At 41.3% G+C, this 18,439-nt stretch overlaps 1 protein-coding gene and 1 long non-coding RNA gene across 16 annotated transcripts in view; one reads left to right on the forward strand and one right to left on the reverse strand.

Annotated features, from left to right (window-relative positions):
• Positions 1-18,439, reverse strand: part of LOC102116058 (uncharacterized) — an 84,061-nt gene that overhangs the window by 16,708 nt on the left and 48,914 nt on the right. The gene's annotated exons all lie outside the window — the stretch shown is intronic.
• The window catches only part of PTPN22 (protein tyrosine phosphatase non-receptor type 22), a 64,905-nt gene continuing 47,685 nt past the window's right edge, over positions 1,220-18,439 (forward strand). For all 15 annotated transcript variants that reach the window (XR_012416276.1, XR_010587862.2, XM_015430837.4 and 12 more), the window contains exons 1-7: positions 1,220-1,395; positions 13,758-13,866; positions 14,160-14,236; positions 14,972-15,067; positions 16,108-16,146; positions 17,598-17,669; positions 17,776-17,835. Coding sequence is in view for 13 of the 15 variants with exons in the window: in XM_015430837.4 (XP_015286323.2) it covers positions 1,309-1,395; positions 13,758-13,866; positions 14,160-14,236; positions 14,972-15,067; positions 16,108-16,146; positions 17,598-17,669; positions 17,776-17,835 (540 nt within the window). In the remaining 2 variants the exon portion in view is untranslated. The remainder of the gene's footprint in view (positions 1,396-13,757; positions 13,867-14,159; positions 14,237-14,971; positions 15,068-16,107; positions 16,147-17,597; positions 17,670-17,775; positions 17,836-18,439) is intronic.

Raw genomic sequence — 18,439 nt, forward strand, 5'->3', positions numbered from 1 at the left:
ATTGCTAATATCTTAAATAGAGGAAGCCCTAACAACACATTTCCCAGTTTTCCTAGGATCAAGACTAATTTTGTTAACATTTGTTGAACTTCTGCCTTCAACAAAGATGATATGCTGATTTTGGGATGTTCTCACACTGAATTAGGCACTTGGGTAGACTTGTACCCATTGAGAGGTTATGCAAGCTGAGATGTGGAAGCTTTTTCTAGAAGAGCCTGCCTTTCAGGGCCAAAATGCCACAGGCACAGCATAACTTCCTGAAACAAATTTATTTCCTAAGACATTGGTTGCAGAGTAGAAATGTGTTCTTTAGAAACAGTTCTTCAGGCTTTCTGCCCTAAAAGTTACAATGTTGTCAGCAAGGTGGTTGATTTTACTTTCTTTTCTTTCCATCACAGTTTACCAGCATTACATATGCAGGATATTGTGCTAACTGCCTGGTCAGGTGCTCCTTGTGGGGGTCACTTGCTCTGGATCCTGTATAGACCAACACTCTTAGTCTTTATATCCAGAACCCAAGTGAAGCTTCAAAGGCTACTGGGAGGGTTGAAGAGGTGCTGAAATGAACACTTCCCCTAATGGAGGTCAGCACTTCCCCAGTCCTGGGGGAGACACAGACTGTCAGAAGCATCTGACTTTGCTTCATTCAAAAGAGAGTTTGAGGTATATATAGCAGACTTAAAAGTTATGAATAAAAACACCTTCTGTGATGAACAGAAGTTTCTCATTGATCACACTGACAAGAAACCTTTTGATGAACAGTCGGGGTAGAAGACATGTAACTCTAAATGGTGTCTGTCTTCTTTCCTGGGCCTAAATGAACTTTGCAGAGTTCACCTGGGACATAAGGAAACAGAAGGTGTCAACTGGGCCCTTGTGCTCACTGGGGAAATGGGGAGAGACAGAACTCATGCAGGAGACCTGTAATTCTGCTCTTTCTCTGGGAGGCAAGAAGAAAGGTGGGTTTTGCGTATGAGTGATGGAATGGAATAATCTCAGAGTTAAGCAGACCACAATTTATGTTCCGGTTAGCCTCTTGTTTGTTAAAAATTTGAATTGTAACCAGGTTCCTTTGCTGAGAAGGAAGGCGCTAGGGCCCTGGAGCAAGATAATGGCTGTGTTATGTGACCACAGAAGGTGGTTACGTACTAATTTCCTCTAGGGCTTGTGATGAAGTCAGTAAACCACAGACTTCAGCATGCTCTGCTCAGGCGGCAGCAGTGGCTTTTTGGAGGTGTCTCGGCCATGACACACATTTGACATGCCCTCCCTCAACCTGCTTATAGAGTATTTCTCTTGCTCTGCAGCATGGACCAAAGAGAAATTCTGCAGAAGTTCCTGGATGAGGCCCAAAGCAAGAAAATTAACAAAGAGGAATTTACCAATGAATTTCTGGTGAGTTCTGTGTGTGACCCTCTCAGGGTAGTTACATACGCTATTTAACTGACTATGTGGGTCCAATTTTCTGAGACCAAATTGCCCTTGGGATAAAGTAAATATCAGGCCTTGAAGGGGAAGACAGAAAAAAAGGCAAACTAAAGTCTGACTTCTCTGACTGGTTTGCATGTATTTTACGTATTCTCTCAAAATTACTGGTTTTAATATTTTGTTTGCTAGCTCTTTGGAGTTTGGTTAGGAATCCTACAGAAGACATATACAACTCCAGATATAAAACCACTAATATTAATTGAACATCCAGATTTCCCCAGATATCATCCAGATATCTGAGTTGTGGTTTATGCTTCATATTACTAATTTTAATTAATATTAAGAAGAAAGAGACCAATGTTAACTTTTCATACAATATTACATTTTTAGCCTCCCCTTGGGATTCCATTTGGCTGACAAAGGTTTTTGAAGAGCACCAAAACTACCCACTGCCACAGTTTGTTTTTTTTTTTAAGAGTCAGGATCTTACCCTGTCACCCAGGCTGGAGTGCAGCAGTGCAACCATAGTTCACTGTAGCCTTGAACTCCTGGCCTCAAGTGATTCTTCTGCCTCAGCCTCCTGAGTAGCTGGGGCCACAGGTGTGTATCGCCATGCCTGGCTAATTAAAAAAAAATTTTTTTTTTTTTCTGGAGAGACGCGCTTTGCTTTGTTGCCCAGGCTCGTCTCGAACTCCTGGCTTCAAGCACTCCTCCCATCTCGCCTCCCAAAATGCTGGGATTACAGGCATGAACCACTATGTCTGGCCATCATTTTTCTTTTCTTTTTCATATGAAAAATATATTATAACGTGTTTTTTCAATAACAGGCCTTCCTTAACTTCTTTTTCTTGGAGAAGTAGAATGGCTAGGATGGAGAGTAGAGACAAGCGTAGGTCACAGAGAGAAACATGAGTATAAGATAGGTTCAGGTTGGGTGGATTAGATTACCCAGAACAACAATGCATCTCCTTTGAGAGAACTGTGATTATTGATGCAATGGCAGCTGGGTAGGCCTCATTCACCCTACAAGCTGAGACATCAGATAACATAGGGTGTCTAATAGTACCTATCATGTATTTTAGAATACTTACAGCTGGTGTTTCAGAGATATAAGAATTTTAAACCTTAGCTCTTCAGCTGTGAAGAAATGGGGGGAAAAGGGAGAACTGAAGTACAAACCTGAAATTTAATCATGATTTTTTTCACTAAATTACCAAGTATTTGACATGTTCTTAAATCTTTCTGTTTTCTAACTTATAAAATGGGGATAATAATTAATGTCCTACCTATCCTCACAGGATTGTTGTGATGATTAAATATCAATAACAATAATTAAATGTGGTCATTTACTGAGTACTATTTATTGAGCACTTAGTAGGTACCAAGTTCAGTTCTAAGCACTAAAAATACAGCGGTGAACAAAAAGAACCAAAACCTTTGCCTCTTGGAGCTAAAACTCTGGTACCAGATAGTAGATGTGAAAACACTCTGAATGTCTTGAGTAATTAGATATTATTGAGTGATTAGATATTATGACAGGAACTCCGATGTCAGCTCAACGTGGATAATCTTGTGGTACTATGAAAAATGTGCTCTCACTGCCACTGGCTGAGCAGTCTGAGCCCCTCTGGTAGAGTTACCTGAAAGGAGTTAAGTAGGACATGTGTATACATGTCCCTGCCCCTGCACTATAATTCCTAAACCAAAGTAACCCAAGGCATAGATGTAAAAAGTGGGCTGATGGGCAGTGCCGGGCCTCTGTTTTATTTTAGTTGTGTTTCTAAAAATAATGCAGACTGGTCAGGTCCTGTGGCTCACGCCTGTAAACCCAGCACTTTGGGAGGCCGAGGTGGGCGGATTGCCTGAGCTCAGGAGTTTGAGACCAGCCTGGCCAACATAATGAAACCCCATCTCTACTAAAAATACAAAAATTAGCTGGGCGTGGTGGCGGGCACCTGTAATCCTAGCTACTCAAGAGGCTACTCAAGAGGCAGGAGAATTGCTTAAACTCGGGAGGCAGAGGTTGCAGTGAGCCGAGATACAGCTGTTGCACGCCAGCCTGGACAACAAGAACGAACCTCTGTCTCAAAAAAAAAAAATAATAATAATAATAATAATGTAGACTATATCCCTAATATTTTACCATTTCTCAGCTAAAGTCATTGTAGTTTCTCACTAAAATATAGCAGCTACTTCCTAACTGGCTTCTCTGCATCTAGCCTTGCCCTACCTTCAATCAATTTTCAGTTCAACACCCAAGTGCTCTTTTAATCATACAAATTTGGTCTTTTTTTTTTTTCTTGGAGACGGAGTTTTGCTCTTGTCACCCAGGCTGGAATGCAATGACACGATCTTGGCTCACTGCAGCCTCCACCTCCTTGGTTCAAGTGATTTTCCTGCCTCAGCCTCCCAAGTAGCTGGGATTATAGGCATGAGCCACCACGCCCGGCTAATTTTGTATTCTTAGTAGAGACAAGGTTTCACCATGTTGACCAGGCTAGTCTAGCCAATCAGGTAATCCACTCGCCTCAGCCTCCCAAAGTACTAGTATTACAGGCGTGAGCCACTGCACCCAGCCAAATCTGGTCATTTTTTCCCTGCTTAAAAACTTGTTATAGTTTTTTTAAGCTGCTTAATATTGTTCAATATAATACACATTTAGAAAAGTACATAAAACATCTAAGTATAATTGTAAAGCAACCATTAGCAGTGTAACCACCACCCAAGTCAAGAAACTGTCAGACCCCCGAAGACCCCTGCCCCATCAGGTCCGCTGCCCCCATCCCACCCTGTCCTGTCCTACCCTGGTCAAGGGATAATCACTATGCTGACTTTTATATTAATCACTTCCTTGCTTTTCTAGCTCCTGATTTTTAGGACCTTGTTTTTGGGTGGTGATTAAGTATAACCTCACTGTTCACTGACTCATGTCCTCCAGTGGAAAAATAGTCTTCCTCTCAGCTCCATCTAAAGGTTTCAGATGAGACACCAGAGAGAGAGCTTTGGGGGAGTAGAGGAGTGGTGAATGAGGCTACATTGCTTGCTTGGACAAGGAAAATACTGCCACTAAATCGGAGGGCTTTCCATCTGGTCATGTTCCATGTCCCATCTTGAGCCCTTAATGTATTCTCCCAGGATTTTATGTTTCTGAGGTTGGAGGACCAATTCTGTGACACAAGGCCACTGTTCACTTAACTGGTGGTACCTTTAGGGAAATTATCAAAATGCATATCTATTTCCAGGTAGATTCCCTGTGCATCCTAACCCCTTTACCCTTTCCCCAGGTCCATGGTTCAGATTTCAGTCTCCACTTCCTTCTTGGCCAGACATCTTTGTACAGAGAACAATACAGATGGCCCTCTGTATCCCCAAGTTCTACATCCTTGGATTCAACCAACTATGGATCAAAAATATTTGGGAAAAAAAACCAAAAATAACACAACAACAAAAAATAAAAAATGTAAAGCATAACAACAATTTATCTAGCATTTACATTGTATTAGGTATTACAAGTAATCTAGAGATGATTTAAAATATACAAGAGGACGTGTATAGTATGTGTAAATACTATGCCTTTTTTTTTTTTTTTTTTTTTGAGACAGAGTCTCGCTCTGTCGCCCAGGCTGGAGTGCAGTGGCGCGATCTCGGCTCACTGCAAGCTCCGCCTCCCGGGTTCACGCCATTCTCCTGCCTCAGCCTCCTGAGTAGCTGGGACTACAGGCGCCCGCCACCGCGCCCGGCTAATTTTTTGTATTTTTAGTAGAAACGGGGTTTCACCGTGGTCTCGATCTCCTGACCTTGTGATCCGCCCGCCTCGGCCTCCCAAAGTGCTGGGATTACAGGCGTGAGCCACCGCGCCCGGCAATACTATGCCATTTTATATGAGGGACTTGAGCATCCATAGATTTTGGTATCTTGAAGGGGGTAGTCCTGGAACCAGTCCCTCACAGATACTGAGAGGACTGTATTCATAATTCGATGTGGCAGTCCTGTTATGACAGCTGAAGCCAATGCCATGCTGCTTACGTCTTTTCCCTGTGCCAGGACTAAATTCAGTAACTTTTCTGTAGTTGAAGCTACCACTGACCACCCATCTAAGGTTTTTATACATCCATATAAACATTCATTGAGTGCTTATTGTGTGCAAAGTAATGCCCTAGATGCTAGGAATGCAATGCAATACTCCATGCTTTAGTGGAGCTTATTTTGTAAGACAATAGATATGTCTTAGAGAGGCAGACATTAAACAAGCTAATTAGTATATTAAATATTTAATATAATTGTGACAATCTGGGTGGGGTAGTCAAGGAAACATCAACATTCATTTTCTTATTTACTATTCCTTAAGAAAACCCTGTGAAATAGCTACAACTGTGATTTCTGACTTACAAATGAGGAAACTGAAGCGCTGAGAAGTTAAATAATTGGCCTAAGCTCACTCAGCTGTTCAGCCATAGGGATGAAATTTAACTCAGATCTGTCTTATTACAGAGCTGTGAAATTAATCCTTATCCAATAGTGTTCTACTTCATTCAATGACACTGAGTCTCTCAAAGGACCTAGTTTTAGGGTAAGTGCATAGTGCATAGTTAGTATAGCTTCTACACAGCAGAAACAGCAGGATGCAACTATACTGTTGAAATTTCTAAAGGTACTTTCAAACATTCCTTATTATTGTTATTCTTATAAAACAATGTTATTGAAAGTTAAAAGAAAGTAAACTCACCATAGTACCAACATTCTAACAAATCAAAACTTTTTTTGTGGATCTTGGCCAGGTGAGGTGGCTCGTGCCTGTAATCCCAGCACTTTGAGGCGAGCAGATGGCTTGAGTCCAGGAGTTTGAGACCAGCCTGGGCAACATGGTGAAACCCGTCTCTACTAAATATAAAAAATTAGCCAGACGTGGTGGTACATGCCTGTAGTCCCAGCTACCTTGGAGGCTGAAGTGAGAGGATTGCTTGATCACAGGAGATGGAGGTTGTAGTGAGCTGAGACTGCACCACTGCACTCCAGCCAGGATGACAGAGTGGGACCCTGTCATACACACACACGAAAACCAACAACAGCTTTTTTGTGTGGATCTTCTAGTTCTTGTCCATTTATATACTTTTTTATATTATGGTTATTATAGCATAGGTACAATTTTGTATTCTCATATTTTCACTTACCATTATACCAAAATTATCAGGCTGATTAAAATGTATATAATTTTTAATGGTTGATAATGCAGCATCATCACATGGACATGTATTTGTCCATGTGGGTTTTTGTTGTTGTTGTTGTTGTTTTTTGAGGAGTCTTACTCTGTCACCAGGATGGAGTGCAGTGCCGTGATCTCGGCTCACTGCAACCTCCTCCTCCCGGGTTCAAGCTATTTTCTTGCCTCAGTCTCTCGAGTAGCTGGGACTACAGGAGTGCACCACCACACCCAGCTAATTTTTGTATTTTTAGTAGAGACAGGGTTTCATCATGTTGGCCAGGATGGTCTCGATCTCTTGACCTCGTGATCTGCCCGCCTTGGCCTCCCAAAGTACTGGGATTACAGGTGTGAGCCACTGCACCCGGTCTGTCCATCTGTTTTTTATAATGAAAGAATAATAATCATAATAGAGAATGCTTGTATACCTCTTATAGACACTGTTCTAAACACTCATGTATCAACTCATTTACTCCATTGAGGAAGGTACTGTTTTCATTTCCATTTTATAGGTGAGGAAACAAACAGAGAGGTTAATTAACTTGCTCAGGGTCACATAGCTAGTAAGTGGTGGAATTGAATTTCAAGTTCAGGTAGTCTTGCTTTATCATCTGAAGTCATAAAAACTTTGGAGTCATATAAATCTTGCTTTGAATTTAGGTTATGCCCATGATTAGCTGTGTGACCTTTGATTAAGTCAGTAATCGAATAATTACTGGGAATAATATTCACTTTGAGGAACTGCTGTGAAGATAATAAGTATATAAACTTCCTGAGACATAGTAATATCCAAATAATTTAATTATTTCTCCATTGTTAGACATTTGAGTAATTTCTAATTTTTAATGATTATTGATAACACTAATATGAATATATTTTTCCATGTGGTTTTTCCCTTCTTTTGGATTAATCCTTAGGCTAGATCCCCAAAAATGTTATTACTGGGTCAAAGACTATTAGCATCTAATTGGTTAAGTATTACCAAATGTATTTCCAAAGGAGTTTTTCTAATTTGCAATATGTGAATTTATCATCTTCTCTACCACTCTGCTAGACTTAATAAATATAAAAAAGAATAAAAGATGAAAAAATTTTGCCTACTTACTATGTATCAGGCAATCTGCGAAGTGCTTTGCCATATATGATCTCATTTAATCATTACAACGACCCCAAGAGGAGAATATTATGTTCATTTTACCCATGAAATGGCAAAACCCAGATTTGAAACCAGTCTGTTTTTTTTCAAAGCCTCTTAACCTCTTAAACTGTATCAGGTAAAAATCATGTTTTTTTTTTCTGATATAACTAGCATAAAATAGTACTTTATTATGCTAATTTCACTTATTTGATTTCTGAGCCTGAAAATGTTCCATGATTATTTTAAATCTGCATTTCCTTATATACGTTTTCTGTTCATCTGCTTTCCACAGTCACAACAGCTAATCCATAGAACTGTGTTCCAGACTCTGTGCTAAAAGTGCTTCACAAATAGAACTTCATGTACCTCCCAAAGAACCTTTTAAAATGGCTACCAATACCCTACATAGTGTCTCTCCAGCTTCTTATAGCATGCTCATTTTCTTGTCCTTGCCATGCTTCCTCTGCCATAGGGCCTTGCACACATGTTGTTACCTCTGCCTTGAACATTCCTCACACTCCTCTTTACCTAGATAACATTTAGTACTTTTACTTTATTTTATTTTATTTTATTTTTTTGAGACGGAGTCTCGCTCTGTCTCCCAGGCTGGAGTGCAGTGGTGCGATCTCTGCTTACTGCAACTTCTGCTTCCTGGGTTCAAGTGATTCTCCTGCCTCAGCCTCCTGAGTGGCTGGGACTACAGGTGCATGCCACCATGCCCGGCTAATTTTTTGTATTTTTAGTATAGATAAGGTTTCACCATGTTAGCCAGGATGGTCTCTCGATCTCCCGACCTCGTGATCTGCCCACCTTGGCCTCCCAAAGTGCTGGGATTATAGGCATGAGCCACAGTGCCTGGCCTTTTTTTTTTTTTTGAGACAGGGCCTCACTTGGTCATCTAGGCTGGAGTCCAGTGGTGTGATCATGGCTCATTGCAGCCTCAACCTCTGGGGTTCCCATCTCAGTCTCCCAAAGTGTTGAGATTACAGGTGTGAGCCACCATGCCCGACTAATAATTCTTTAGATCTCAATTTGGTGGTCACTTCTTCAGAGAAAGCTTTCTTTTCTTTTCTTCTTTCCTTTTTTTTTTTTTTTTTTTGAGACAGAGTCTTGCTGTGTCACCCAAGCTGGAGTGCCATGGCTTGATTATAGCTCACTGCAGACTTGACTTCCTGGACTCAAGTGATCCTCCAGCCTCAGCCTCCCAAAGTGCTGGGATTACAACCATGAGCCACCACACCTGGCCAGAGAAAGCTTTCTGGACCTCTTTGAATAGATCAAATCTTCTATTATAAGTTCTTATTAGCACCATATGTTATTTTTCATAGCACTTACCACAATTTCAGTTTTTTTTTTTTGTTGGTTTGTTTTTTTGAGACGGAGTTTTGCTCTTTTTGCCCAGACCAGAGTGCAATGGTGCGATCTTGGCTTACCACAAGTGATTCACTGCAGGCAAAGTTGCAGTGAGCCGAGATCACGCCACTAAACTTTAGCCTGGATGACAGAGTGAGACCCCATCTTAAAAAAAAAAAAGGCATTTATTAAATATGAACGATTCATTGAATCCCAATAGAAAGAAGATAACTAGTTCTGAAGGCCAGGTTTAAGTGCTAATGATTTAAAATATACTAGAATTCAGACTGGTACTATAGCAACTTCTGGAGACTCAATAGAAGACCAGAGACAGATCAAAGCTCTGGTTACATCTTGGTTCTATAAAGGAGACATAGATACATCCTGGTTCTGTATGTATTACAGTAATGATACTAACCAAACAGTTATCAACATGGTACATCCTACAGAGCAAGTGCACAAACATCTATGAATTGACACTACTCATTCCTGGGAATCAGCCTATCACTTGAACATATCTATCGGCATTTCTTGACCTTTGTGCACATTAATGTGCAATTTTTAAAAATGCCACCACCAGAATAAATGTATCACATCACCTCTGAAGCTGACTTCTCTAACTCCAACTCTAGTCTCTCACTAGGGACCATCTAGTCCTATATTTTCATTTACTCACAGGACACTTAAAACACATTTCTTGGCTAAGCACAGTGGCTCACGCCTGTAATCCCTGCACTTTGGGAGGCTGAGGCAGGCGGATCACTTGAGGTCAAGAGTTCAAGTCCAGCCTGGCCAATGTGGTAAAACCCCATCTCTAAAAAAAATACAAAAATTAGCTGGGCATGGTGGCAGGTGCCTGTAATCCCAGCTACTCAGGAGGCTGAGGCGGGAGGATCACTTGAACCTGGGAGGCAGAGGTCGAGGTGAGCCAAGATTGCGCCACTGCACTCTCTGCTGGGCGACAAGGCAAGACTCTGTCTCAAAAACCAACCAACCAACAAACAAACACACACATTTCTTGCCATTTTCTCACATTTTATGTATCTAAAGTTGAACCTCTTGGTTTACTCACCCCAATTTAGCTATTGCCTACCCACCTAGCCATTTGCCCCACTATTGCACTGGAAACTAACCTCGATAAGTTTGTTGATCTTGTTGAAGATGATTGCACTGCACGCTCAGACAATTCAGTTTTGTCCTCCATTCCTGTTGGTAGTTCTCCTGATTACTGGATTTAGAGGCCTGAACTCCTAATGCCATTCCTTACCACTTGCGCTTTTTCTGTCCTGATGGAGGCTTGGGATAATACTGACCTATATTTGCAAGGCACGGAGGAACTACCTTGCAAAGTTCTGGAGATAACCAAACTTTGTGTTCTCCCACCTAGCACAGGAGGGCCAAGTTTGATTTTCCTCTCTCTAAAATGTCTCTAAAATGCTATGTCTTCTATTCAATAATGTAGTCCTTCAAGGCAAAGATATCGTGGTCTTGTACTTTCTTTTACTTTCTGTTCTCTTTTGGGAGTGACTTTATTTTATTTACTAGTCTATGAGAATAACATGCAAATGACTCAATCCGAATTTCTAGAATCTAGTACTCCTTGTTATACTGGCCAGGATCCCCGTTCTCCTCTCCTTTCTTGAAACGAAAGGGGTAGTATCATCTACAAACCAAATGAACTTACTATTAGCTTATCAAGCATACACAGAATCTGGTTTCTCACATATTCCACCCTATTTCAGGGCCCATACGGGATGCTGAGCTCTCTCTTCACTTTATTCTCTTTTTTATTTTTATTTTTTTTGAGACGGAGTCTCACACTGTCACCCAGGCTGGATGACAGACTGGAGTGCAGTGGCGTGATCTTGGCTCACTGCAATCTCTTCCTCCCAGGTTCAAGCGATTCTCCTTGCCTTAGCCTGCTGAGTAGCTGGGATTACAGGGGTCAGCCACCACGCCCAGCTAAGTTTTTTTTTTTTTTTTTTTTTTTTTTGTATTTTTAGTAGAGATGGGGTTTCACGATGTTGGCCAGGCTGATTTTGAACTCCTAACCTAGTGATCTGCCTGCCTCGGCCTCCAAAAGTGCTGGGATTACAGGTGTGAGCCACCACACCCAGCCTCTTCACTTTATCCTCTTGGCAACTATTCCCCTGACTTCTCTTGATGGTACCTCTTCTAGGGAACTCACACCCCCTACCTTGTACTTGGCAGAGAAATAACTTCACCCTTTAGATCTCGTATCTTTTCTTCCCAAACTTAAACCCATCCCCATGACCCTGCTTCCTCTTTTATACCCTTTTGCTTTCTACTCTCAGAGTTCCTCCTTTTCTGGTGTAGTTTATCACTTCTTCTGTCCTAATTGTGCCCTAATGTGTTCTTTGTTGGGGTATTGGATCCCAGGTGTCTGGCAGGAAGAGAGGTGGAAGAGAAAAATGAAGCCTGCCGGGCGCGGTGGCTCACGCCTGTAATTCCAGCACTTTGGGAGGCCGAGGTGGGGGGATCACTTGAGGTCAGGAGTTCAAGACCAGCCTGACCAACATGGCGAAACCCCATCTCTACTAAAAATACAAAAGAAAATTGACTGGACGCGGTGGCTCACGCCTATAATCCCAGCACTTCGGGAGGCCAAGGCAGACAGATCACGAGGTCAGGAGATCGAGACCATCCTGGCCAACATGGTGAAATCCTATCTCTACTAAAAATACAAAAAATTGGCCAGGCGTGGTGGCAGGCGCCTGTAATCCCAGCTACTTGGGAGGCTGAGGCATGAGAATTGCTTGAACCCGTGCCGCAGAGGTTGCAGTGAACTGAGACTATGCCATTGCACGCCAGCCTGGGCAATAGAGCGAGACACTGTCTAAAAAAAAAAAATGCAGAAAGAAAAAGGAAGTCTTCACAGTGGTATGACCTTAAGACGTTTGAAGGGAAAAAATCAAATCTTTCATACATTGCAAATGAATTATTCTGTAGGCATTTCCTGTGTGATGTTTTGCTAAGAGTGTCTCCCTTTGTCATCCAGCTAGATTACTCCAGGGGGAGAAAAGGAGTAGGACAAATAAAAGCCATTCTGCCTCATTGTTGAAGGTGGCAGTGAAGGCAGCTAAACAAATATAGGACACATACACACATATCCATCACCTTTATCTATAACATTTTGCCAAATTAATTGAAGCATATCTTACGCAAAGGGGTTTGTGTATAGCATTCTCCCTAGAAAGTGTTCCAAAAGCAAAATAAAACAAAAATAAATAAAAACAGTATAACAAGGAGTATGCACTGAGCTTAGTTCTGGAGATTCCTAGAATAAACTGTTCTGGGACTTGAGATCTTTTCAGCAGCCCTGGGATCAACAGCAACCTGAAAATGATCATTCTGGGGTTGCTTAAGAGCAGGGAGATTTGAAAAATCGGTGTAACTTCAGCTGAAATTCAGCATAGTCTTTCATGTGTCCTTAAATTCCCAAATTAGTCCATTTCTATCCATATCCATCTTGAAGTAAAAATATGGTATAAAGATAGTTCAATAGCTTCTTGGGGTTCAAAGTAAAGCAAGCAAACAAACAAACAAAAAGATATCAGTTCAGTATCTCTCCTCTCAAATCCAGTTCTGAAAATCTAAAGGAATTCAAATTACCGTAGGCTCTCTCTACAGAGGATGTGTTTGAAGACCTACAGTAGATGCCTGAAACTGCAGATAGTACCAAATCCTATGCATACTATGTTGTTTTTACCTATACATACATATCTTTAATTAAGGTCAATTTATAAATTAGGCACAACAAGAGATTAGTAATAATAGCTAGTAATACAATAGAACAATTATGATAATATACTGTAATAAAAGTTATGTGAGGCCAAGGAAGGTGGATTGCTTGAGCCCAGGAGTTTGAGACCAGCCTGGGCAACATGGTGAAATCCCTTCTCTACTGAAAATATGAGAACTATTCAGGTGTCATGCTCGCGCCTGTGGTCCCAGCTTTCAGGAGGTAAGGCTGAGGTGGGAGGTGAGGCTGAGGTGGGAGGTGAGACTGAGGTGGGAGAATCACCTGAGCCCAGAAAGTTGAGGCTGCATTGAGCTGTGACCAAGCCACTGTACTCCACCCTGGGTGACAGAGTGAAACTCTATTAAAAAAAAAAAAAGTGACTGCTTTTGGAACTGAAATCTTTGAAATTTTGCTAGATACAGACAGATTTTATTCAGCTTAAGCTCCACTTCTACTTAGAAAAAAAAAAGTGATCTGAAGTAAAAAGACTAATGGAACTTAATAATTTTCCAGTTACCATTTAACTAAAAAGCAGTTATGAAGAAAGTAAATTAAGCTTTTAATATCTGCCTTTGGGTGGAGCATATAGCTTGCTTCCAGAAGATATTTGGTTCTTAAAATATTCACAACTTTCACCTTTAAGTTCACACTATCTATGGCTCAGTTGCAGTAAGTGTGATCTTTTCACTTCCCCAAATGTCACTGAACTCCGGTCTCTTTATGCTCTGCAGCTCTGTCCTGAATGGAGTCAGAACCAGAAGATAATAAAAGGGTTGAGGTAGAATGTTTTGCCAGTGGAAAAGGAAAGCTCTTTAGAGATAGCTTCTTACCCCATTTCTCTATGAAGATTAATTATTCTTGGAATCTTATTACAGAAGCTGAAAAGGCAATCTACCAAGTACAAGGCAGACAAAACCTATCCTACAACTGTGGCTGAGAAGCCCAAGAATATCAAGAAAAACAGATATAAGGATATTTTACCCTGTAAGTTCCATTTCTCTCTATAAACTCATACTTTCTCCCAACCTCAATCATTACTATTTCTTTGTACCCACTGCTTACTGATCCTGACCTTGGAACATAGTATTGACAACTTAGTTTGTACTATTTATGACTGCAAAAGAATATTCATTCATTCATTCATTCATTCATTCATTCATTCATTCATTCATTCACTTGTTCACGCATGAGCATACACTATTCACAGTGTTAGGCCCTGACTTAAATCTGCTGACTAAGCTCTCTTAATTATACTATGTCTGTCTTTTGTATTATAGATGATTATAGCCGGGTAGAACTATCCCTGATAACCTCTGATGAGGATTCCAGCTACATCAATGCCAACTTCATTAAGGTACAGTGAAAGAAAATAGCCGGGCGCAGTGGCTCACGCCTGTAATCCTAGCACTTTGGGAGGCCAAGGTGGGCAGATCACCAGAGGTCACGGTTTCAAGACCAGCCTGGCCAGCATGGTGAAACCCTGTCTCTACTAAAAGTACACAAATTAGCCAGGCGTGATGGTGTGCGCCTATAGTCCCAGCTACTCAGGAGGCAGAGGCAGGAGAATTGCTTGAACCTGGGAGGTGGAGGTTGCAGTGAGCTGAGATCAGGCCACTGCACTCCAGCCTGGGCGACAAGAGCCAGACTCCCATCTAAAAAAAAGAAAAAGAAAATAAAAGCAGTCCACATTTCCCTAGATACCTAAAAAAAGGGGAGGGCTGGCTGGACTCAGTGGCTCATGCGTGTAATCCCAGCACTTTGGGAGGCTGACGCGGGAGGATCACTTGAACCCAAGAATTTGAGACCAGCCTGGGCAACATATGAGACCCCATCTCAACAAAAAGTTAAAAAATTAAACAGGTGTGGTGGCATGTGCTTGTAGTCCCAGCTACTGGAGAGGCTGAGTAAGGGGATTGCTTGAGAACAGGAGGTCAAGGCTGCAGTGAGCCGTGATTATGCCACTGCACCCCAGCCTGAGTAACACAGTGAGACTGTCTCAAAAAAAAAAAAAAAAAAAAGGGAAGGGGAGGACTAGGTGAGAACACGGTATTATTTGTAGTCACGCCACGTAATTTCTGTTCCCCTTTAGGGAGTTTATGGACCCAAGACTTATATTGCCACCCAGGGTCCTTTATCTACAACCCTCCTGGACTTCTGGAGGATGATTTGGGAATACAACGTCCTTGTAAGTATAGCGTTGCTTCTGTTACTTTATTCTCTACTTTATTAAAAACAGTGCCTTTAAAAAATTGGTCAGTGGAACTTCAGGGTTCAGGCCTCTTTTAGTCAGAATCACAATGCCATTCTTGTCTAAGGAAATGAAAGTTCTTAGCCAGGTGTACTCTGGGAGGCCAAGAGGGGTGGATAGCTTGAGCCTAGGGGTTCTAGACCAGCCTGGGCAATATGGCAAAACCCTGTCTCTACAAAAAATACAAAAATCGCCGGGCGCGGTGGCTCAAGCCTGTAATCCCAGCACTTTGGGAGGCCGAGACGGGCGGATCACGAGGTCAGGAGATCGAGACCATCCTGGCTAACACAGTGAAACCCCGTCTCTACTAAAAAATACAAAAAAAATAGCCGGGCGAGGTGGCGGGCGCCTGTAGTCCCAGCTACTCGGGAGGCTGAGGCAGGAGAATGGCGCAAACCCGGGAGGCGGAGCTTGCAGTGAGCTAAGATCCGGCCACTGCACTCCAGCCTGGGCGACAGAGACAGACTCCGTCTCAAAAAACAAAAAAAACAAAAAAAACCCAAAAAAAACCAAAAAAAGCAAAAATTAGCTGCGAGTGGTGGTGTGTGCCTATAGTCCCGGCTACTCAGGAAGCTGATGTGGGAGGATTGCTTGTGCCCATGAGGTTGAGACTGCAGTGAGTTGAGATTGTGCCACAGCACTCCAGCCTGGGTGACAGAATGAGACCCTGTCTCAAAAATAAATAAATTTTTAAAAATAATAAAAATAAATTTAAAAATTAGAAAGTTCTTACCTTGACAGGTTCATCTGGTAACAAGATTACTGGTTTGAACAGAGAAAGGGGAAGTACTGTCAGAATGAAGGAAGAGTAAGAGCAATGTTTCATAAGTTACCAGGATTTCTTTTTTGGTTAAAAAAAAAAAAACAACAAAAAAGAAAAAAGAATGGTTAATACTTTCTGACTCTGGGATCCATGTATTAACTGCTCTTTCTAACTATACATGAATGTTTAAGTTTCTATCTATTTCATCCCCCAGATCATTGTTATGGCATGCATGGAGTATGAAATGGGAAAGGTAAGTTACTTACTAGTACCTGCTGACCTACAAACAAAGGAAAGAAGAAAAAGGAAGGTGAAATTGGCAGCAGAACTTACCTAAGTGTGCCTAGATAAAACTTATGTCATCTTTCTAGTTTTCAATTTTGCAATGCCACGTGATTCTCAGGGGATTTTTTTTTTTTCTCATAAGAATCCTATTTGTTTTCTCAGTAGACTCTATGTTTTAAAGTTAAAAACAAAATATGCTTTTAAGATTAACAAATCGGCCGGGCGCGGTGGCTCAAGCCTGTAATCCCAGCACTTTGGGAGGCCGAGACGGGCGGATCACGAGGTCAGGAGTTCGAGACCATCCTGGCTAACACGGTGAAACCCCGTCTCTACTAAAAAATACAAAAAAACTAGCCGAGCGAGGTGGCGGGCGCCTGTAGTCCCGGCTACTCGGGAGGCTGAGGCAGGAGAATGGCGTAAAAACCCGGGAGGCAGAGCTTGCAGTGAGCTGAGATCCGGCCACTGCACTCCAGCCTGGGCGACACAGCGAGACTCCGTCTCAAAAAAAAAAAAAAAAAAAAAAAAAAGATTAACAAATCACTTGCCCATTTCTATTAATCAGATATCTTTAACTGCCAGCCAGAGCTTTTAATCCTGTGCTGTCCCATATTGCATCCACCAGACACATACAGCTATTGAGCATTTAAAATACGGCTAATGTGACTGGGGAACTCAATTATTTTAATTGATTTAAACTTAAAAACTGACATGCAATTCAGCTATCAGAAAGCTGTTTGAGTATGTGAAAATTTTTCAGATGTAAGTTTTATTAAATCTAAATGGAAATAAAATACTTCCAAAATTTGGCATCCTAATTGAGATTAGCTATAAATATAAAATACACACTGGAATTTGAAGACTTAGTAAAAAATGCCAAATATCTGATAATTATTTTATATTGGTTACATGTCAAAATGTTTTGATATGCAGGGCTAAGATATGTTATTAAAATTAATTTCACCTCTTTTCATTTTTTAATGTGTCTATTTGAAAATTTAAAATTACATTTGTGGCTCACATTATATTTTTACTGGATATCACTGTTCTACTGTTGCCATTCTGAGTTGACAATTCTAATCAAAACCAAGGAAACTAGGTATTTCACTTAGCTTGTGCAGCTGTTTTAGTAGACATATAATTTCTGTTAGTTCCTGTGAAATACTGAAAATAGGTCAAAGACTTCTATTTCTACTTTTTCAGACTCCCAGGAAGTCTGTAATTTATATATCCTTTAATGTTTGTTTTCCCATCTTTGGAGATTTTAATAATGTAGGGGTTGAAGCCCAAGGGGGTTAGACGCACCTAACCTAAGGTGAAGGACAGAGCTAAATATGCTTCCAGATGAGGGAGTGGGTTTTATTCCCCCGAAGAGACTAGAATACATGGAGGGAAATCACTGCATTCTGCTTTGTGCAACAGAAAAAGTGTGAGCGCTACTGGGCTGAGCCAGGAGAGATGCAGCTGGAATTTGGCCCTTTCTCTATATCCTGTGTAAGTATAATGTCTGTTCTCATGTCTGAGTAAAGCCTTCAGGGTCTACCTTATAGTGAGCTTGTCTTTGCAATCACTAATATTTTGGTCTTCTTTTTCTTTTTAGGAAGCTGAAAAAAGGAAATCTGATTATATAATCAGGACTCTAAAAGTTAAGTTCAATAGTGTAAGTATAAAAACTCTAAGGCTTTTGAGTTTATCAAAAGCCTATAGAGATCAGGCAAGTAAATATAGATGTGTGTAGCTAAGGCTGGGCATAAGACAATGGGGAGTGGTAGGGTCTTTGATGTCGTGAATGAGTCTTCATATTCAAGAGAATTTTGAGCCTGGCCAACATGGCAAAAACCCGTCTCTACTAAAAACACAAAAAAATTAGCTGGGTGTGATGGTGCATGCCTGTGGTTCCAGCTAGTCAGGAGGCTTAGGCAGGAGAAATCATGTGAGCCCTGGAGGCGGAGGTTGCAGTGAACCGAGATGGTGCCACTGCACTGCAGCCTGGGTGACAGAGCAAGACCTTGTCTCAAAGAAGAAGAAAAAAAGAAGAAACCGTTGGTATAATATGTCTTCAATCTATTCTCTACCATGACACACATATAAAATGATAATATTTGTAGGGTAAACAGAAGCTGAACAGTACATAGAGACTGGGGACCAGTTTGAGAGCTTAGGCTGCCCTAGGCCCTGCCCAGCTTCTCTAAGGCAAAGAGATTTACTATATCAGCATGATTGTGGCACATTTGAGGCATACCGGTTGGGAAACACTGGTTTCC

This window comes from Macaca fascicularis, chromosome 1 (genome assembly GCF_037993035.2).
Source record: "Macaca fascicularis isolate 582-1 chromosome 1, T2T-MFA8v1.1".
NCBI classification, from domain to species: domain Eukaryota; kingdom Metazoa; phylum Chordata; class Mammalia; order Primates; family Cercopithecidae; genus Macaca; species Macaca fascicularis.